The sequence below is a fragment of the Pongo pygmaeus genome, chromosome 4, assembly GCF_028885625.2.
Source record: "Pongo pygmaeus isolate AG05252 chromosome 4, NHGRI_mPonPyg2-v2.0_pri, whole genome shotgun sequence".
Taxonomy (NCBI): Eukaryota; Metazoa; Chordata; class Mammalia; order Primates; family Hominidae; genus Pongo; species Pongo pygmaeus.
Genome location: NC_072377.2, coordinates 65,986,932 through 66,009,427, shown reverse-complemented (window position 1 = coordinate 66,009,427; position 22,496 = coordinate 65,986,932). Strand labels below are relative to the sequence as shown.

At 39.6% G+C, this 22,496-nt stretch overlaps 1 protein-coding gene across 2 annotated transcripts in view; it reads left to right on the top strand.

Moving 5' to 3' along the window:
- The first annotated feature begins 7,320 nt into the window (after positions 1–7,320).
- Positions 7,321–22,496, top strand: part of DEPDC1B (DEP domain containing 1B) — a 106,199-nt gene continuing 91,023 nt past the window's right edge. The window contains exons 1-2 of one of the 2 annotated variants that reach the window (XM_054488765.2): positions 7,321–7,459; positions 20,337–20,602. In XM_054488765.2, coding sequence (XP_054344740.1) covers positions 7,412–7,459; positions 20,337–20,602 — 314 coding nt within the window. In that variant the 5' untranslated portion in view covers positions 7,321–7,411. Of the gene's footprint in view, positions 7,460–7,760; positions 7,893–20,336; positions 20,603–22,496 lie in introns of those variants that run through there. The other variant, XM_063664838.1, reaches the window with a different exon arrangement.

The following is a 22,496-nucleotide window of genomic DNA, read 5'->3' as shown; positions in this document are numbered from 1 at the left end:
GTCCATGGGCCTAGGCACCCAGGATGCTCTACTGTTGATTCCAGGTGTAGGAAATTTCCTGTTGAATATCTTGCCCTGAAGGAAGCACCCTCTGCCTTGAGCACCTTACTTCTTATAAGTGTCTGTAGGATCTGGCAGTAGTGTTTCCCAAAAGTTCTGTATATTCCCCACCCTTCTACCTTAACTTCCTTTTTAAATTTTTAATTGAGTTTTTTTTCCCCCAGCTAAATTAAGTACACTTGCTATTTCAGGGACCATTTGTGATGAATCTTTAAAAAATGCCAATAATTTTATCTTACTTTTTTCATTTCTTTTAAAACTGAGCTTAGGTGCCATGGGCCAGACAACTGATCTACTAATACTGGATATCAAACAATATATTGTTTGACTATTTGTCAACTGCCCCAAAGTTCAGTAATATGTAATGATTTGTAATTCTGCTGAGGCAGAAACTTGAATCTTGTGCCTTTAAAAGTAAAATAGAGGAGAAGGTCTTTGATGAATGTCCAGAGCTTTAGCCTCCAGGGTTGGAGCCAAGAGTGGGACAAGCCCCTGTCATAAGATTTAGCACGGGCCAAGGGAAGGCTGAGAGATTGTGGTACCTGAAGAGCCAGGTGTAGGCAGATAAGTCTAGGCACAGGGGTGAGGCAGTAGTATGAGGGCCAGAGAAACAGGTCAGTCAAGGCCGTAAACCAAAAGCCTTGAAATGGGACATTGGAAAGATCCTCTGTTCCTCTCTCTACTCCTCCTCCCTCTAACTTCCCCAACTGTACCCAACCTCTTCATCTAGTATTTTCAAATATGGGTTATTTCTCTTTGGATATTTCATTCTCATTTGAATGCTGCATGTCCAAATATCAACTTCTTTGGCCTTTGGCATGTATAAGGAATAAGTCCAATGACTTGTGTGAATTATCCAATACCAGTATAACAAAATATTTTTCCGGTAACATGCACTGGGTATGAAAAGTAGAGATTAACTCTACTTTTCTCTATTAGAAAAGTAGAAAGCCATATTGAGCTGAGGATCCCAGGTGGCTGGATGGGCTTAATTACAAGCTAGATGATATTCTCTTACACTCCATCCCCCAAGGTGGGGATTTCAAGTTTTTGATTCATCAAAATTAGAAATCTGTACATGTCATCTATCTTTGGAGCTACTAGCAAATAGTCAAACAGCAAATTAGCTATGGAATCTAGGTACTTCTAGCTACCTCTGTGGGTGGAATCCATAAAATTGAGTTTTATGCACTTTACTATGCATAAGAACCTTGACAATTCTTATGCACAGGAAAGTCTGAGACCCCTTCTCCATGTTCCTTCTTGCTTACCCAGACAACTCTTCTTTCCTTATGGTTAATGGCACAATTTTTTTTTGCCAGCTTTCCAGAATATATTTAGAGCCATCTTTGACGTTTTCTTCTCCCTCATCCCTTGTAAATAATTACTCATTAAATATTGACTTTTTTTCTCCCATTCCTACTCCAGCCATAGAGTAACTAGAACAAGCATTTGAGAGTTTTGTATGTAAAATGTGTATCAGTTTTCTGTTGGTACATAAGAAATTACTACAGATTTACCGGATTTTAAGCAACACCTATTTATTAGTTCACAGTTCAGTAGGTGAGAAATCTGGCACAATGTGGCTGCTCTCTGTTCAATGTATCAGGTATTTGGAGGTTGAAATCAAGGCATCAGCCAGCTGAGTTCTCCTGTAGAGGCTCTAGGGGAAAATTTGCTTCCAAGCTCATTCAGGTTGGTGGAATTTAGTTCTGGCTTCCCTTACACAACTAGTTGGAGAAAATTCTCTCCTTTTAAGGAGCTCATATGATTAAGTAGGCCTATCTAGATATTTGTCCTACCTCAAGATCAACAACCTTAATTACATGTGCAAAATCCCATTACAGCAGTGTCTAGATTAGTGTTTGGTTGAATAATGGGAAGAAGGTTTATGTATATCAGGGGCTGGGGAATCTCAGAGGCTGTAATGGTTAATTTTATGTGCAACTTTACTGGGCCACAGGGTGCCCAGATATGTGGTCAAACATTATTCCAAGTATTTCTTGAGGGTATTTTTGATAGTTTAACATGTAAGTCAATAGACTAAAGTAGATTGCCCTCTCTAATATAGGTGGGCCTCATCCAATCAGTGGAAGGCTTGAATAAAACAAAAGACTGTTTCTCTCTTGAATAAGAGGGAATTTCTTCTGCCTGAATGCCTTCAGGCTGGAACATTTTTTTTTTCCTGACTTTAAACTCAAACTGAAGAGTTCAAACATCAGCTCTTCCTGGTCTCAAGCCTACCAGACTTCAAACTGGAGCTATACCATTGGCCCTGGTTCTCAGATCTTTGAACTTGGACTGCAAATACACCATCATGTCTCCTGAGTTTTCAGTTTCCCAACTACGGATCTTGGGACTCATCAGGCTCCATAGTCATGTGAGCCAGTTCCTTTTAATAAATCTCTGTCTGTTTTTGTCTCTTTCTCTCTGTACATATATGTATATGTCTTCTATTAGTTCTCTTTTTCTGAAATAGGGGCCTTCTTAGAATTCTGCCTACCATATAAGGGAAACAAAATTCTAAGAGCTTTGTATATATTTCCTCAGTTAAGTCTTTCAACAACCCTATGAAGCAAGTACCATTATTATTTCTATTTTACTGATGAGGAAACTGATAATCAGAGAAGTTGAGTCTTGCTCAAGATTATATGGGTATTTTCTCATAACACTCTATTACTCATGGAATTCCATGCCTATATTCCTTCAGCTGTCTTCCAAATGGCTTTCATATCTTCAGAATCTTCCTCCTTTAATTCATCCTATATTTCTTGGCCAGATCAATGTTAGTTAAAAATTTTTTTCATTACGTCTCTTTCCAAGGTGTAGAGAATTATACTTCACCATATGTGCTACATGGCATAGCTGTGATGTGTCAGAAATTGAGCTTATTCTCAGATATGAAAATCCATTTAGCTATATTCCTTGGCACAGGTTTTATTATGCTAACTTTGTACTGTAATGGTGTAAGTGTGAGGCGGCAGGAGGTGGAGGGGCAATTATAACACAAGTCATGGAGTATGTGCAGATTGTATTTTCCCAAACTCAAAATCTCTGAGGACTTTAATGATAAAAAGTAAGAGTTTTAAAAACAAATTTGATACATTAAAATAAAAATATAAAAGCTAGCTATTATTTTGTTGCCCATATTCATGTGAGAAACGGCAAACAGAATGAATGAATCAAATTGATCTTTAAGAAATGAATAACTTCTAAAGCTTATGTAAGAATACACTACATGAGCAACACATTTGCTCACTCATTTACTCACTTGGTAAATAGTTGTTGAATGCCACTATGTGCCAAGCACCATACCAAGCGAATATGTTTACTTTCTCCAGTGAGGTATTGTAGCAGCTTCCTCAACTGGTTTTCCTGCCTCCTCTCTCACCCTCAATGCCTACCCGAGTCCAGTATCCACGCAATGGCCAGAGTGATTTGGCCAAAATGATTGGCCAAAGATCAGCGGAGTGATTGTGATCTGTTTTGATCACTCTGCTGATCAAAATTTTCTAATATATTTTCACTAATTCAGAAGAGGATCAGAATCCCATGGCCCATAATGTGGTCTGAAAGCCCCACTCCACTCTGTATTCAACTCCATCTCCTCCACTGCCCCTTTTACTCCCTCACTTTAGTCAGCACCAACCTCCTTCCCATGTCTCCTGGAAGTTTCTCATGGGCTGCTCATTCTTTCAGCGTAGAAGCTCTTCCCCAGACAACTACCCCTTACTTTACTCAGATCGTCTACTCAGATGTGATTTCATCAAAGATGCCTTCCCTGACCACCTGAACCAAAACAGCAACTTCCCCCTACCACCCTCTCCACTTTAGTCTTTTACTTTTCTTCCCAGTACTCAATCACTACCTGATATATAATACATATTTGAATGTATTATAGCTGGCTTGTCATCCCTTCCTCTACTTAGGAGTCAGCTCCTAGAAGCTGCATTTTATCTATTGCATGATTTCAGTGACTGGAATTTTACCTGGCACACAGTAGCGTATTCTTACATACTTGCTGAATAAGTGAATGAACAAATGTAAAACCTCGATTTCTTTGAGGCATTTATTTATTTATTTAGAGACAAGATCTCACACTGTCACCCAGGCTGGAGTGTAGTGGGGTAATCTCGGCTCACTGCAACTTCCACCTCCCAGGTTCAAGCGATTCTCCCACCTCAGCCTCCTGAGTAGCTGGGACTACAGGAGTGTGCCACCACAGCCAGCTAATTTTTGTATTTTTAGTAGAGATAGCGTTTTGCCATGTTGCCCAGGCTGGTCTTGAACTCCTGAGCTCAAGTGATCCACCTGCCTTGGTCTCCCAAAGTACTGGGATTATAGGTGTGAGGCATCGCTGGATGACACCATTTTATTGATCCTTTTGTAGAGAAATAGTGTGTGTGTTTTTGTTGCGTGGGCGCAGAAGTCTGGGAAGGGTGCTGCACAGCATTGTCCAGCGTTGGGCAGATGCCCCTGGCCCGTGCAATGACTCTTTGTGGCTTCTGATATGTAGATCCTTTGGAAGTATGCCTTTCTAGTAACAGCCATCTTGTCTATGGTTAGTAACAGGCTCTTGGGAAATGCTCAAGAAGCTGGCATGATTTTAAAAAAATATATATATAGTTCTTTTTATTACTGCTATATGCTGGGCATTGTAAATATATGCTGGGCACTATATTTAGCAATTTATATACATCCTTACAACTCTGCAAGATAATCATTAATATTCCCAGTTTACCAGTGAGTAGATGGAAATTAAATAATTAGCTTGAAGTCACTCCACTGGTAAGTAGTACCAGTCATTATTGAAATCCAGATCTATGGAATTTCACAGTTTGTGATACTTACAGAACTAGAAAGCTGCATGATGCTGAACGTAATGTTTTGTATCAGATTCCAGTTTCACCACCATGATAGGTGGTGGCAGGTCTCAGACAAGGCTCTAAAATTCCCTTTCTCCTGTTTCTTGTGTCAAGGACACAAGTATACCTTTTTATTCCTTGCCAAGGGCAGGAAGATCTCTTCCATGGAGCTTAGAGGTTAAAAGAAAAAAGGTTCTGATAAGGATTCACTTACTGGAAGTAAGAAAAAAAATTTTAAATTGCTTTTTCTAATTACAAAAGCAATATATATGTATCATCTCAGGACATTTCTTGGGCTTTCTAAATAAAAACCTAAAGCAGCAAATGGGTGGTGGTAGTGGTGTAGTTTTGAGGATAAAGAGGTGGTCCAATCCCTTACTTTGCTCTTTCTTATGATGTTATAGGGGAGCCAGAGATCACCTCCAAGCTCCCTTTTACCTCTTAATGAGCTCTCCAGCTGTATCTAGAAACCACATTGACACAAGGAAGATTACCAGGAGAAAAGTATACACATTTTATTAGTTTACATGCACATGGGGATCTTCACAAGAGAGTGAAGTCTGAAGAAGTGGCAAAGTAAGATGCTTTTATTCATTTTTTTAGACAGAGAGAGATAAATTTGAGAAGAAAAGCCATGACAAAGAAAATCTGGTTAAGGTGTTACAGTAGGTAGCCAGTCAGGCATGAGCAAGGCAGGAGAGGGCTTCCCCTCATACACACACACATCAGGAATGTCAGGCAGCCATCAGGTGATGGTCAGGTGGTTGTTAATTGTCTCTCTGAAATAATGGGTGGTCACAGCCGGCACCAGGGAAAGGCAGTCTCCTAATAGAAAACACTTGAACTGTTGGTCAGCGGCTTCCCGATAAGATCTTAGGAGTTGGGCAAGTGGGCTCAAGTATGCGCCTGTGGACAGCCCACTCTAAGGGAAGAATCAGGAGAGAAGTAATGCAAAGCCCCAAAAGCAAGACCCCAGAAGTATGCCAACATATAAAACCCCAGGTCAAAAGGTCAAACTACGCACTAGATCTCAAGTCACCAGCTTGGCCCTCTTCCAAGTGTACTTCCTTTCATTCAAAGCTTTTTAATAAACTTTCACTTCTGGTCTAATACTTGCCTTGGTCTCTCCTTCTGCCTTATGCCTCTCAGTCGAACTCTTTCTTCTGAGGAGGCAAGAATTGAGGTTGCTGCAGATCTGTAGGGATTCGCTGCCTGTAACATACTCTGGGGCTGTGTCTCGGATATGGGCAGCTGCTAACATATTTTGGTGCCCTGTGACTCGAGTTAACTTCCACAGCTCACAAAGGCAGTAACATTTTCTGGGGAGTCACTAGAAGATATATGTAAAAAGTCTCCTATATCTCCTAGTGGAAGATAGGGTTACTTCGTTAAGAATGTTTACTCAGGTCCACTGCAGCCTTCAATTCCAAGCCTTTGGTGATAAAGGCTATTTTCTCACCGTGGTAGGGAGAGGATGCCCATCCCACAGAAATCTTTGTGGCCTGCTGCATCGGAAGAGGCAGGTCAGCTTGCCCTTTTTGAAACTACCATTTCTCCAATGTTTTCCGCTCGAAATAATCAATATACCAATTAGGCATATTTTGGAATGGCACACCTTCACTCCTTCAACGTCTTGTCCTGGGTACTTACGGAGATGACCAAATTTGAGTAGGTGTACAGAGTCCTAAGTATATGGAGTTACTTCATTTGTCCCTCTGAAAGATTGCAAATCGGACTAGCAATTCCCGGGGGGAAAATTCTAAGCAGTCAAAAAAGGACTCACAACCCTATTGCCGAGGACTAAAATTATCAGTCCAGCACAAAACATAGAACTCAAATTAAAGGAGAAAAGACTATCGTGAGAACAAACAGAAGAGGAATCGGCGCTCCCTTCCCGCTCTTTATTGCCCTTAACACACTGTCTACGCTCCTTGTGCTCTCTATCCCGTTTTTAAATGTCCCTACACTGGTAAAAGCTGTCGCCTCGCTTCATTTCACTACCGCTTCTCCCAGCGTTAGCAGCACCTCCAGGCTCACAGTGCACTTGGTAGGGAGGACAGGGATTTATCCACGCGGCCCAAAGCTGGGTTTCGGTCGCTGGATAACACCTATTATTGATCCTTTTGTAGAGAAAACGTGCGTCTGTGTTGCGCGGACGCAGAAATCTGGGAAGGGCGCTGCACAGCGCTGTCCAGCGCTGGGGAGACGCCCCTGGCCCCTTAGTCGCATCTGCCCAGGTGTGCTCGCACGGTGGGACCAGGGTGGGCAAGAGATTTCGCCCCCGGCAAGTTTGCACCCGGAGCTCCCGGCGCCGCGGGTCTCCGAGGAGACGCCTGCCTCCCTGCCCACCCCGCGCAGTTCCGGTGACGTGCTGCCGCGCCGCCCAATCAGCGCCCGGAGCCCGCGGGCTTGTGATTCAAACTGCTGCTCCTCCGGCTGGCGGGGATCCGCGCTGGCGCGGCTGCGGCCGCTGCTGCCTACGCGCCATGGAGCATCGCATCGTGGGGCCCGGGCCGTACCGAGCTACCAGGCTGGTGAGTGAGTGTGCGGGGGCCTGGGCGGAGCCGCCGGTGCCGCGAGCCCCCAGTCAGCGCGCGGACAGAGTGCTTGTCAGTCTTCGCTTCCGCAGGCCAGCGGGGCTCGGGTGTGGAGCATTTCAGCTGGGACTACTGGGGCTGCCTTTTAGTGGACGAGCCTCAAAGAAAGGCTAACGGGGCCCAGAGCTCAGCCGGCCTGGGGTGAGTGCAGCTTTGTCCGTGAGATGTTGACTGGGTTCTCGGCAGTAGATGGCGCCTCTCTATTTAAAGACCCCAAGACCAGGCTGTTCCCTGCCTTTTGTCCTCTGGAATCTAACGGACCCGGTCGGTAACCTGAGGGGCCACCACGTACCCCGTAACGCTCAGCGTTCGCGGCAGTCCAGGCAGGGCGTGTCTCCTTCCTGAGTGACACCTGATGATATCTGACGAGGTATTCGAACAAACGGTGCCCAGAACAGAGGGGCATCGCGTTGGCCACATTTCCGGCCCCTGGCGTTTCTGTTTCTGTCAGCACCGATCCAAATGAGGAGCTGGCCGGGACAGATGTTTTAGGAGAGTCTTTGCAGACCCTGAGGGTCCTGGGTCCTGTTTTTTTTTGTTTTGTTTTGTTTTTTTCTGGGAGAAAAGCTTTGGTATTGAGGTGTACTTGGTCAGCTTTGACTTGGAGCAAGTAATTTTAGTGATTTCTACCTCAAAGGCTTACTATAATGCAACAAAGGGTGACAATTTGGTAATGTCTCTGGCAAGTTTTTAGAGGACTTTCTGTGGAAGTGTAATGGTAATTTGGGAGGACGGTAACTTGCTCCTTGGTCTGCCAACCTCTCTGGCCACATTTAACATGGGAATTACTCTCATCGTTCCATGCATCATAATGAATACGCAGGAAAAGATGGGAACAAAGATCCATACTCTTACTCAGCTAGACTCATGGAAGAGGTGAGGATGCTGGGATACAGATAATGTAAATAGGGTTTCCTTTTCTTTCCAAAGCCAGCCACACACTATACCAGTAGGTCAAGCCAGAGCTGAGAAGGCCAGCTTCTGGAAGAGAAATCATAGTTGGGGCTGATGGGTCTTTACTTTTTAAATTTGGCTCATAGATCACTTCGAGAATCTGGTGAAGATTAAGGATCCTCTACACAGAAAACTGCACATGCCACATACTCATGAAATTTTACATGATTTAAGGGGACGGATCACTTGAGGTCAGGAGTTCGAGACCAGCCTGGCCAACACAGCAAAACCCCGTTTCTACTAAAAATACAAAAATTAGCTGGGCATGGTGGCATGCGCCTGTAATCTCAGCTACTCGGGAGGCTGAGGCAGGAGAATCGCTTGAACCTGGGAGGCGGCAGTTGCAGTGAGCTGAGATCGCGCCATTGCACTCCAGCCTGGGCAACAAGAGCGAAACTCCATCTCAAAAAAAAAAAAAAATAAATAATAATAATAAGGGGATTGGGAGAGTCTGTGACATTGTTTTATTTGGCATAAAGACAAGCATTTTATTTGCTCATCCTTTGGATCAGTAATCTCGGCTAGACTCATGTCAATGGTTCTTTTGTGGAGGTCACTCATGTGCCACAAATAATGTGACTTGGCTAGTACTGGATGATGGAAGATGGCTGCTTGACTTGGTCCTGGCTGTTACCTGGGCCAGATATCTCTAACAGGTTATCGGAGGCATCTTCACGTAGTGGTCTCATGGTTCCAACGTAGCTAAAAGGAAGTTTCAGCTTGTGACTTTTTGTTCAAATCTCATTGGTCAGAGCAAGTTAAACAGCTAAATCCAGATTCTAGAAATTCAACTCCACTTCTTGATGGGCAGAGTGGCAAAGCCACAGAGGTGCATGTGGAGAGGACGAGAAGAATTATTGCACTCATCTTTGCAAACACTCTATACAGACACCAGAATGATCTGGGGTTTAACTTTAGGGAGGAAAATAAGGCATTTGATCATTCTCTTCACCAATTTATTTACAGCACTTACATAAGGAAAACATAGCAAGGCTCTGGTTCTTGACGTGACTAGTCTTCATTCTTCCTGCATTAGACTAAAAAATATTACCTCATAATTGGAATTGTATTTTAGTCTCATATTCACAGAATTGTATGAGGTACTTCTTTTCATGGATGCAGAGGGTCCATATATAGATACTGCTGGATTCTTGAGCCACATTAAAATATTATCAAAGGAATTTGTTTAATTAAAAAAGGGTGCTCTCTGCTCTCTAGAAGTCTTCAGTCCCTAACAAATAATATTCAGGCTAAATTTAGGTTGATTAAGTTAAGAAGATAAATGACATGGATAATAAATGAAACAAACACCTCAGTTTCACCACAATTTCCCAGGTAATCAATTCAGTTCTCAACTTCATAGTGTTTGAGGAACATAATATTAAACTAAGATTTGGAAAACAGAAAACAATAGCCAATTTTTTTTTCAAAAGTGAGTATTCCTGCTGTCAGTGATTGCAGCCAACATTGAAGCTGCTTCTTTCCATTGTAAAATCTGTAATTGTTTCCCCAGTGTAATTCAGCTGTGACTTAAAGCTGTTGCTAGGTAAATCATATATTTAATAGTTTGAGACTAGTCCTCTTTTTACTTGTTGAACCTAGTTGGCCTTTCCTCCCTCCATCCGCAGGATACAATTTCTTCCTTTTCCCATCATGCTCATTCTAAACTTTCTTCAGGGGAAGCTTGGTAAAAATCTATTGGGATACAAAAACTAGGCCTTTATTTTCTCCTTTCATGACTCACTTTACTTTCTCAAAGCATGTACAGCTTTAGAAAAAGCTCTTTGGTGCTTTTTTTAAGCACCAAAGTCTTATTTGAAAATAACATTTTGTGGATTAGGTAAAATGTTATGACAAAAGTCAAATGACAGCCCCAACTCATGATAAATGTGAAGCTAATTAGCCATTTATACATTTTCATTGAAATAACTTTCATCTTTGTAAACTTGGTATAAATAGTTCATTCAAGTAGAGAGAAAGAAATTTTTTTCTAGAAACTGCTTAAATCTTCTTTGAACTTATTCTGAGTTATATATATGGTCTGATGCAACTGATAAATTTTAAAAGACATACAGCTTTCATTGAATCTGAGAATTAGAATGGCAAGATCACACAACGAGGTTGTGGCAAGTACAAGTAGATCTAGGATTGGTTGTCACTGAACTCCCAGACCAGTCAGTTTTCTTTATAGCACCGCTATCATAATATTTTTGGTACTAAGAAGAAAGGAAATGGAATATCCTGGAGAAAAGAACAGGATGCACAGCAGTAGGTGTATGTCTTATAGTTTGCCTCATCATGTTAAGCAAAAACAATTGTGTGATTTTATTTTTTCCTGAGAAACTAGGGGACTGAAATTAATAAGTAGAGCAAAACAAAAAGTGTTTTAAAATCATAAAACAAATCTGTTTTGTTCCATTTGCTGTAAAGATTCTCTTTAAATATAATGTCATGAAAAAAAAATTCAAGCTCTTTCTTGTTCTTTGTTGACATAGGATATTTTGTTTCCAAAAGTGACTGAGAATGGTATATTGTTAGATTATTTAAAGATAATTATTTTTCTTTCTGAGCAGAGTAGCCAAATAACCCCTTAGTTATATTTGGAAATAAGTGGGAACAGAGACCAAGGTGACCTCAGCAGGCTTTGAAAAATCTAAAGTATCTCATATATTAAGGAAATGTAACCCATAATGATAAATGCCATTCAGAATCAAAATGAATAAATTCAAAAGTCTATTTATAAATGCTGTTTTTAAAAGGGGCAATGAGACTTTGATAAAGATGTTTTATTAGACATTTTCTAGTATGAAATAAACATCAGTAGCAATAGAGCAGTTAATCCATTCTGAATCCTAATGGATTCTTTTTTTCTTGTGTGGGAGAATGCAATGAATTGAAAGCTCATGCTGAAGAGTAAAATTCTGAGAACTGAAAAAAGTTTTCCCTCACAAAAATAAATGAACTTCACAAAAAGAAATTTTCATGCTGGGTGCGGTGGCTCATGCCTGTGATCTCAGCACTTTGGGAGGCCAAGGCGGGTGGATCACGAGGTCAGGAGATCAAGACCATCCTGGCCAACATGATGAAACTCTGTCTCAACTAAAAATACAAAAATTAGCTGGGTGTGGTGGCAAATGCCTGTAATCCCATCTACTTGGGAGGCTGAGGCAGGAGAATCACTTGAACCAGGGAGTCAGAGGTTGCAGTGAGCTGAGATCACGCCACTGCACTCCAGCCTGGGCACCAGAGTGAGACTCTGTCTCAAAAAAAAAAAAAGAAAGAAGTTTTCACATTCCCTTACAAAGAAGACAGGGGCCTTGTCCTACCAGAGATTTATACTTGGTATTAATTGACTGTAATGACAACTGTATGATATTACACAGGAACAGATAGTCGCTCGATGGGATAGAAATAATCAAGAAGTGTGGTATGTAAGGTTACTTAATAGTATTACTGTTCATTTAGAAAAGCATGGCATAATTGACTCTTGATATGGTTTGGACGTTTGTCCCCTCCAAATCTCATGTTGAAATGTAATCCACAGTGTTGGAGGTGGGGCCTAGTGGAGGTGTTTGGGTCATTGGGGCAGATCACTCATGAATGGCCTGTTGCTGTCCTCATGATAATGAGTGAATATTCACTCTGAGTTCATGTGCGATCTGATTGTTTAAAAGTGTGGCACCTTGTCCCTCACTCTCTCTTGCTCCCCCCTTGCTGTGTTACGTGCCTCCTTCAGCCTGCTTCCGCTTCACCTTCTGCCTTGAATAAAAGCTTCCTGAGGCCTCACCAGAAACTGAGCGATGCTGGCACCATGTTTCTTGTACAGTCTGCAGAACCGTAAGCTGATTAAACCTCTTTCCTTTATAAATTACCCAGTGTCAGGTATTTCTTTACAGCAACGCAAGAATGGACTAACACAACTCTCCATCCAGAAAAAAATAGAGATCCCCTGCCTCCCACCATATAAAATTCAGTTAAAGGTTTACATATTAAAAAACATACCCTCTAAAATATTAAAAGAAAATTTTGATAAATATTTTAATACCTCAGGATAGGGAAGCTTTCTTAAGAGAATAAACCCTGAACTAACTGATAAAGAAAATAGATAATTATTTCCTTATAAAAACATCAACATCTACAACAAAATCATTGTATAGCTACAGACTATGTAAAGAAATTGATAGGCTAAGATAAAACATTCGTAACATATGACAAAAAGGTTTAATATTCTATATTCATCAGTACATATTAAATGGGTATACTATATGTCAGGCACTGGTCTTTGTTGTGAGGATATTGAACTGAACAAAATCGATTAACTTTCCTAACTTCTATGCCCTTAAACATTAACAGATTAAACAGTTCTTAAAATTGATTTTAAAAAAGAGATAACCCAATAGAAAAATGGCAAATCTCAGAAGAAGAAATGAATATGACTAAAGGTAAAGATATGAAAACGCAAACAAAATATGGATCTATCATTTCTTTTACATAGATTGGCATAAATGAAAGGAATGATAACATCTAGTGTAGGCCAAAGTGTAAGGCTTTAGGCTCCCACATTGTTGGTGGAAGTGTGAATTGCTACAACTGATTTAAATATGCTGATACTTTTTAGAAATCTATCAAAAGTAAACAAAAGCCTTGGTACTTTAGGTTATATAAACAAGTATATACTTGTAACATATTTGTAAAAATTGAACTGGGCAGAACTTGGATGACCATTTGTTAGAAAATGGCAGAAGAAATTATGACACATTCTTAAGAATGGGCTAGATCTGCAGGTATGATTCAGGGAGATATCTGTTAGGTGCAAAAGCATGTTTTAGGATAACATATACAACATGATTGATCTCATTTTTTAAAATGGCAAACAACAATAAACGACACACCTACAAAGAAAAAATTCTGTCTGTGTGTCTGTATGTGATAGGTATGGAGTAAGACATGCAAACTCTTTTGTGTGTACTTCTGTGTTTAATTTGTTTGTTTCAATGAGTGTTATTACTTCTGTAATTAAAAGAACAACAGAACTGCTAACCAGACTGGGTCAATTAGTGGATATACCTAGTGATATTTGGAAATATTGGGTCCCAGAGAGCCATGTCTTCATTACGTTTATGTAATGCATAAGGTATTATGCATTAGGTAATTTTAGTTCATGATTATGATTGTTCAACCAACATAAACAAAAATCTTTTTTATTCACCTGTCCCCCGGCCCTACATACTTGATTATGCCTTTTCAGTGCAAAAATCTAATGATAAATGAAAGCTAGGTATCAGAGCATGTATTAAAAAAATCAATAATCAATGATTAAAAATATGTGAAAATTGTTTAAAGGTATGGTAATATCCATAGGTACTTGGTGTAGTGAAATGACTACTTGAAGAAAAGTCCATAGCACAGGATTCCAGATCTTATTCACAGACTAAGTACCTGAATGACATTTGCTAAGTTGTGTATCCTGCTAAGGTCTTGATTTTGTCCCAAAGATTTTTTCCAGCTCTAGAATAGATTGAACCTTATAATTTAAGAGATATCCTGGACATTTTATATATGATCCTTAAATTTGAGGAACACATTTTTAACGAAGGACTTTTATAGTCATGATCTCATTTGATCTTACAATAACCTTGTAAAGTGGGTGGATAGGTAGAGAAGTTAAATCAGCATTCTTGGACTCTTTATGGGCTTCCTTTCTACTATTCATTATTTAGCCTTTGCTCTGCTTTTCCTGTTTACATACTTTCCCTCCTTCATCCACTCACTTGGTTTCTTCTCCAACCTCCCTACTCTCTTCCACATCCAGTTTACCACCCCAACCAACCAGTTCATATTTGCCAACTTTCATGTGGGTAATAATTTTAGTATGTGAGCATGTGCATATGTGTATGTATGTGTTTTTGTTTTTAGGGGTTAATTAGGCATAATGTACAGAAAAATGCTCAAAAAAATTTGTTGAGTTGTACAAAAAGTGTACAACTCAACAAGTTTTCATAAAGTGAGTATCCCATGTAACCAACATTCAGATCAAGGAATATCATATTACTAGCACCGCAGAAGTCTCCTTTCCCCCACTTGGTCCCTACCTCCTTATGAAGGTAACTGCTATCATTATTTCAATTATCATGGATCATTTGGCCTGCTTTTGAGCTTCAAGTAAATGGAATCATATAGTATTTACTTTTCATATGTGGCCTCTTCATCTCAATATTATTTTCTGAGATTCATTTATGTTATGGCATGTAGCAATAGTTCGTTCATTTTCACTGCATTCTATTGGTGAATATATTATAACTTATTCTTATGTTGATGGACATTTGGGTTGTTTCTGCCTATTATGGATAGTGCCATTATGAATAATGTGTCTTTTGGGGAACATATATATGGATTTCTGTTGGGTATATGCTTAGGAGTAGAATTGCTGAGTTATAAGGTGTTCAGATATTTAGCTTTTGCAGATATTGCCAATCTGTTTTCCAAACTGGTCACACCAATTTACATTCCTTATAGCAGTGTATGAGATTTCTAGTTCTTTCACATTCTTACCAGCACTTAGTATCGCCTACCTTTTTTCTTATTTTTTAGGTCTCTAAAAAAAATTTTAGTTTTTTAAATTGTAAACTGACAAATTATAGTTGTATATATTCGTGGGGTACAAAATGATGTTATGATTTATGAATTCAATGGAATAATTAAATCAAGCTAATTACCATATCCATCACCTCAGATACTTAACATTTTTTTGTTGTACACTTGCAATTTACTCTCAGATTTTGAAAGTACATTATTATTAATATCTTCACCATGATGTCAAGATATCTCAAATAAAAAAGATAATTTCCTGTCTAGTTGAGGCTTTGTACCTTTTGACCGTTATCTCCCCGTTCCCCACTCCCCTCAGCCTCTGGTTACCACCATTCTGCTCTTTGCCTCTTTGAACTCAATTGTTTTAGATTCCACGTATAAATGAGAATAGGCATTATTTGTCTTTCTGTTCCTGGCTTATTTCACTTGGTATAATGTTCTCCACTTCCATCCATGTCGTTGCAAATGACAACATTTCTTTCTTTTTTTAAAGGCTGAATAGTATTATATTGTATATGTATACCACATTTTCTTTATTCATTTATCTGTTGATGGACTTTCAGGTTGATTCCGTAACTTAGCTCTTGTAAATAGTAAATGACATGGGAGTGCAGACATCTCTTTGACATCTTGACTTCAAATGTTTTGGGCAAATACCCAAAAGTGGGATCATTAGATCCGCCTGCTTTTCATTTTAGTTATTCTGACAGCCATGTCGTGATATTGACTTTTTGAGTTCTTTTACATTGCACTGATAATTAATGAGGTTTAACATCTTTGTATATGCTATAGGACATTTGAAGATCTTTTTTTATGATATACCTGTTTAAATTTTTTTTCATTTTTTAATTGGAATGTCTTTTTCTTATAGATTTTTTTTGTTTTGTTTGGAAATGATAGATATATCTTATCCTACTCAGTGGCTTGCCTTGTTTCTGTGTGTTTTTAAGTTAAAAAAGATTTTAAATTTGGACTAACTTAATTTGGAGCATGGCTCATAACAGTGTCAAAAGAAGTAGAAAGATTAATGTAAGAATAGAAAGCTATTTCAATTTGGCGAGGAGGAAGACATGATTAGGAATTAGTGGGATTAAATTTTGTGAGTTTGAGAAGTTGGTTAAAAAAAGTAGAAAAAGTGCTGGGTGTGGTGGCTCACGCCTGTAATCCCAGCACTTTGGGAAGCTGAGGTGGGTGCATTACCTGAGGTCAGGAGTTCAAGACTAGCCTGACTAACATGGTGAAACCTCATCTCTACTAAAAATATAAAAATAAGCTGGGTGTGGTGGCACATGCCTGTAACCCCAGCTGCTTGGGAGGCTGAGGCAGGAGAATCACTTGAACCCGGGAGGCGGAGGTTGCATTAAGCTGAGATCATGCCATTGCACTCCAGCCTGGACTATACAGTGAGACTCTGTCTCAAAAAAAAAAAAAAAAAAAATAGAAAAAGTGAAAGATTGATTAAGTGCTTGCTTGTTGACTACCTAGTGTGGGTCACACACTGTGCTACACATCTGGGGTACATGCATACACAAACCCCACTTCTGTCCCTCAAGCTCCTGCTGTTGTATGCTCAGGAATTATGAATGTGGCTGAGAAGGTTAGCCATCAAAAATAAAAGAGAAATAGGATAATAGTTTCTCAGGTGGTTGGGCAGCAGAGAGTATGAAGAGAAATCTGGAAGAAAAGGCATGATTAGAAGGGAAAACATGACCCAAGGTTGGGCAAAAACAAACAAACAAACAAACAAAAAAAACAAAAAACAACTCTGAGATCAGAAATACAGTTTAAAGAAAAGGTGACGTCAGAAAAATCTGATTTAAATAGGAAGAGAGGTGAGAAATAAAAGATTCAGGGTTTGTAAAGTGACAGACTTGAAAGAGAAGAGTAAGAGAAAATGAGAATATGACTATGAATTTTAAGGACTTTAGGAGGACTGGCAGGGAGCCTATGTTCCTAAAAAGATGTTGAAATAATTATGTAGGAAGAAATTAGAAATATGTTACACAGTAAAAGTTGCCTTATATTCCTTCTTCAAAAGAGGTGACTTTCCTTTTTTTTAAAGTTTGTTGTATATTCATTTAGCTTTTCATATGCATATACCAAAGCAGATAGGATCAGATTATGTATAGTGTTTTGTACGTTTTTCTTCCACTTTGTTATACTTATGATATCTATTTCTGTTTGGAACTATTGATAGTAGTTTGTTTTGTGGCTATTCCACACTTCAGTCAATTTTATTCAAATTAGTTCTAGTTTTTCTCTGATTATAAAATGGCAAATTAGTTCTAATTTTTCTCTGATTATAAAGCATAAATATACTTATGTTTATAAGTATATAAAATACTTATAAATGCTTTCTCTGAAAAAACACTCAGGTTTATTAAATATAATTCAACATGTTTAAATAAAATTTAACTTGTAAATACTTTTATTTTATCTTTCTTTGAGACAGAGTCTTACTCTGTCGCCCAGGCTGGAAGGCAGTGGTGCAATCATGGCTTACTGCAGTCTTGACCTCCCAGGCTCAAGTGATCCTCCCACTTCAGCCTCCCTGCTCAGTCTCCCGAGTAGCTGCGGCTACAGGCACACACCACTACGCTTGGCTAATTTTTAAATTTTTTGTAGAAATGGGGTTTCCCCATCATGCCCAGGCTGGTCTCGAACTCCTTGGCTCAAGTGACCTGCCCACCTCATCCTCTCAAAGTGCTAGGATTAAAGGTGTAAGCCACTGCACCTGGCCTGTAAATGCTTTTTAATCCGTTATATTTCTGCTTCTACATGGTGAATCCCTAAAAGTAAAGTGGCTGAAAAAAAAAAGAGATCACATCTCATATAAGCATTTATTAAACAAGTACTTATGAGATTCTTTTCTAGAGCTAGCTTTAAACAATATGGAGATGAGACTGTTATTTCCCTTTAACATTTTTGTATTTTCAGCAGACTGTAGGTAGAACATAGATTTTTTAAAATACAAGATATAGATTTGAATATACAGATTGGTTCTACCACTTATTAGCTGGGTAGATTTGAGTAAATTTCTTAATTCCTTCTGAAAGATGGTTATTATGAGGATTACATATATACAAAGACACAATGGGGAGACAAGTTTGGGACATATTATAGTCTAATGAGAAAAAAAAAGTCATTTATTTGCTTCCTGATTTCCTGCTCACTGATATAACTTCACAGATATAAGGAGAAAGAAGCTGAGTTGTCATGAAGTTATTTGAAAGTAACATTTAAGAGAGACATCTGGTTTTTGTCTTCAAGGATGCTATGAGACATGGCAGTTCACCTGCCGCCTAGTGGCATCTTGTAGTGGAAGGAAACTGGATTTTTTTCAGATCTTAACCATGTGCCAGGCCCTGTGCAACCAGTATATGGCAGAACTGGTATTTGAACTCAGGTCTGACTCCATACCTCATGTTTTCCCATTCCTCAGGGATTGATTCTGTTATGCTGAAGTGGTCCAGTGTTTCTTAACTTGAAGATTAGGATCATTGTGTGGTCAGCATGGCCAGCAGTGTATTACAGTGAGTTAGTATGCACTTGATTTGACAAAGCAAGGTTCCTGAATAAAGTGGAAGCAATGGGATATATATTCCCTGGACTTAACTGAAGTGGATCCAATCAGTGTGTGGTGTGCTGTTTCTTAGCAGACCTCTCATTTTAATTTCCATGATTTTTGACTCCCAAAATCTGAGATTTTTTTGAGCTTCTAGGGCCATGTTTTTATTTAGGACAAATTCCTAGAGAAAAGTGTTAACTGCACCAAAGCCACATAGTTATTGGCAGAGGCTGGACTAATGGCCAATGGAGACTCCATTCTGGGGTCTTTCCAATGAACTCACTCAGCTCTGACAGCCACACCCACCCTGATAATATTAATAAATACAGCAGAAATGATGCTATAATGGCTAATGTTTATTAAGCACTTCTTTCATGACAGACACTGTGATAGGCTGCATCAACATTATCTCATCTGGTCTTTGTAATAACCCTGTCATGTGGGTACTGCATTACACCCGGAGTAATGGAGGCTCGTTTAGCAATGAGCCAAAGGTTGCCCTGCTGGTCAGTTGTAGAATAGGCCTCTCAACCCAGCAGTGTTTGACTTCAGAGACTGAGCTCTCTCTACCCAGTCTACTTTTCAATGTGATATCTGAAGATGTCATGCACACTTAAACTTCTAGGTCCTTTCAAAGGAACCATGAGGTAGTTTTAAACTAATATATATTATTTGAGGTATCTAGTAGCTATTCTTTCAAAAAGCTTTGTTTTGCATGTAAGCAAAAACTGGCTCATCACTTTTCAAAGGTTTATCTTTGTGGCCTTGAGCTGTTTGACATCAGGCACTGTATTATCTTTTTCATCTCTTTTCCTCCTCCTCCTACAATGCCTTTCACATAATAAGCAACCTAGAAATATTTGCTGAATGAAGGTAAAGTCATATTAAACAGGGGACTCCAAAAAGCAAAGTTTGCATAGTGAGCTTAGTTTTAATCATTATTTACTGTATGTTCTTCATTTATGTAAAAATCCATTAATAGGACAACTTGATGGCAACCTCCTCCATAAATAATATTTCTTGAATGAATAAATGATGAACCACCCTTGAAAAGCTGCATTTTCTTGAGAGTTTTTTTTCTATCAATAGTTTCTATTTTTGAGGCCGGGTGCAGTGGCTCACTCCTGTAATTCCAGCACTTTGGGAGGCCGAGGTGGCTGGATCACTTGAGATCAAGAGTTCGAGACCACCCTGACCAACATGGTGAAACTCCATCTCTACTAAAAATAAAAAATTAGCTGGGCGTGGTGGTGGGCGCCTGTAATCTCAGCTACTCGGGAGGCTGAGGCAGGAGAATCGCTTGAACCTGGGAGGCGGAGGTTGCAGTGAGCAGAGACATGCCACTGCACTCCAGCTTGGGCGACAAAGCTAGACTCTATCTCAAAAAAAAAAAAAAGTTTTTATTTTTGTTTTAATTGTGGTAAAATATACATAATATGAAACTATTTTAACTGTTTTTTATGTGTATAGTTCTATGGCACTAAGTACATTCACAGTGTTGTACAGCCATTACCAGCATCCATTCTCCCAAACTTTTCTTTATTAGAGTTTGAAGCCTGTAAATAAAACATCTTCAAGGCTCTACCTGTTATTAAAGCAGTTTAAGTGGAAAAATTGCATTCTTTGCTTTAATTATTTGAGATGTAGTAATCTTAAAAAAATCAGTTGATTACTAAATGCCATTCTCTTTCTTTCCGCTAGTGGAATGAGACCGTGGAGCTTTTTCGTGTTAAGATGCCGTTACGGAAACATCGCTGTTGTTTCAAGAGCTATGAGCATTGTTTCACAGCAGCCGAAGCTGTGGATTGGCTGCATGAGCTGCTGAGGTGCAGTCAAAACTTCGGCCCTGAAGTGACCCGCAAACAAACAGTCCAGTTGCTAAAAAAATTCCTGAAGAATCACGTTATTGAAGACATCAAGGGAAAATGGGGTCAGGAAGATTTTGAAGACAATCGTCACTTATACAGGTAATGGCAACATGTAAACCTGGAAGGTGAGGAATTGGGGAGATGAGTGAATGTGGTCCAAGTCTGTTGAAGCTTCCTGATGTGTAAGAATTTACCTTGTTCACCGAACAGTGGGTCTAGTTGTGATTTGTTGAGTGGAGAACTGAATGTGTTGCTACAATAAAACCAGTTGGGATTTTTCTTGTCTTTTTAGAGCATACCAGAGCTGTGTTTTGTTGCAGTGATGTTTCAGTAAGGTAATCTTTTCATGCCTTTTGCTCACCTGGGAAGATGGTGGCCATAACTTAGTACTTCTCCTGGAGAATCTGAGATGGTGAAACAGTAGCTCTGGGTTCAGCTTTTCTGAGCAATGGGGATTGGTATATTCAGGAGGTTAGTAGCAGAGTGTGTGTGATCTTTAAACAGCTCAGGGCCCATGTGAAGAATTATGCTAGAATCCCCTGATGTCTCAGATTAAGCCTGACAATGTGAGTCTGCTTTTCTGCAAACATTTTTGCTCATGTTTCAGTGCTATTTTATCATGTGGACACTTACCACCAGATAATCCAAGGGAAAATGAAGACTGCTTGTCTTGCACTTCACTTCTCACTGCATACTTGGCAGTTTTATTGCTGGAGGTGGAGGGGACCAACCTCAGATTCAGGTGTGGGAGAAGACTAAAGAGGAATGAAGTCACACAGGTCCATAAAGGAATTGTTGAGTTATCTACACAGATTAAAAGAAAGAATGGAGAATATGGACCCTTATTACATGCTTTCTTTTACTCCAGCTGAAAAATAAGGAGTGTGATTGCAACATATTCAGTGAGGGCATTCCACTGGGACACATGGCTTTGCACAGAGAAAACCTGGCTCTTTCGTACCTGAAACACTTCTTTGTCTCCCTCTTGGACTAGCTGCTGAGAAAGGCAGAGCAGGGTGAGAGTGTCTGTCGTGAGTGCATAGGGTGAAGAACAGACATCGCTGTGCATTAGGATCTAACTTCCTCAGGGAGTTTCATCAGCAGTCTCTTGCGTCCAGTATTGTCATCTGGGCAATTAGTCATCTCTCCACTTGGTGGTTAGTTTTGGCGTTGCTGATCCCACTTTTAATTAGGATATTGGGTAATCTTGGCCTATTCTGAGACCTTAGTACTTAATAGCATCAGGCAGTGGAAATTTTAGCCCTGATTCTACATGTTACACTTTATTGGGAATTCTTAAATGATTGTTTCTCTTGGGAAACTTTAATTGCTTGTACCCCATCAAGATTTAGCTAGAACACGTCTGAAAGAGTCTCTGGATGAGTAACTTCCATTCTATTCTATTGTGACCTTAAATTGGGTACCTTCCATCGAGTCCCAGGAGGCTTTATGAGTCCCAGCAGAGTAAAATAGGAGCCGACTACCCAGCACTAACTGCCAGAACATGTTTCACTTCAATATTAAGACTTAACCATGTATCCCCCTTTAAAAAATGGAGTACACAAGACAGATTAAATTCATCCATTAAATAATTATTTTTTCCTCCAGTTTCTCTAATAGAATACTTGTGAGTCATAAATGGAACAGTATTTTTTTTTTCACCATTTACTACCTGAAAGTTCATTATGGCTTTCCATTTTCCTGAGTGGAAGTTGTGTAAGTTAACCACCGACTTTTGCCAATTACCTAGATTAATCTGGGATGAAATCTGTTTAGACATCTAAATCATTTGTTAAGGTGCCCATGCCTTGAATTGAGAGTGAGCTAATGAGTGTACAGCCAGCCGTTGCATACATGCAGGCTTCTATTACAGTGCTCCACGAAAGAGCATTTGCTGTCCTACCTGCCGTGTCTTAACTGCTTTCCTTGGGCAAAGAGTACTACTGCCAAGTTATGAAAACAGAGGAGGGGAGTATGAGCGAGAGGCAGGTTA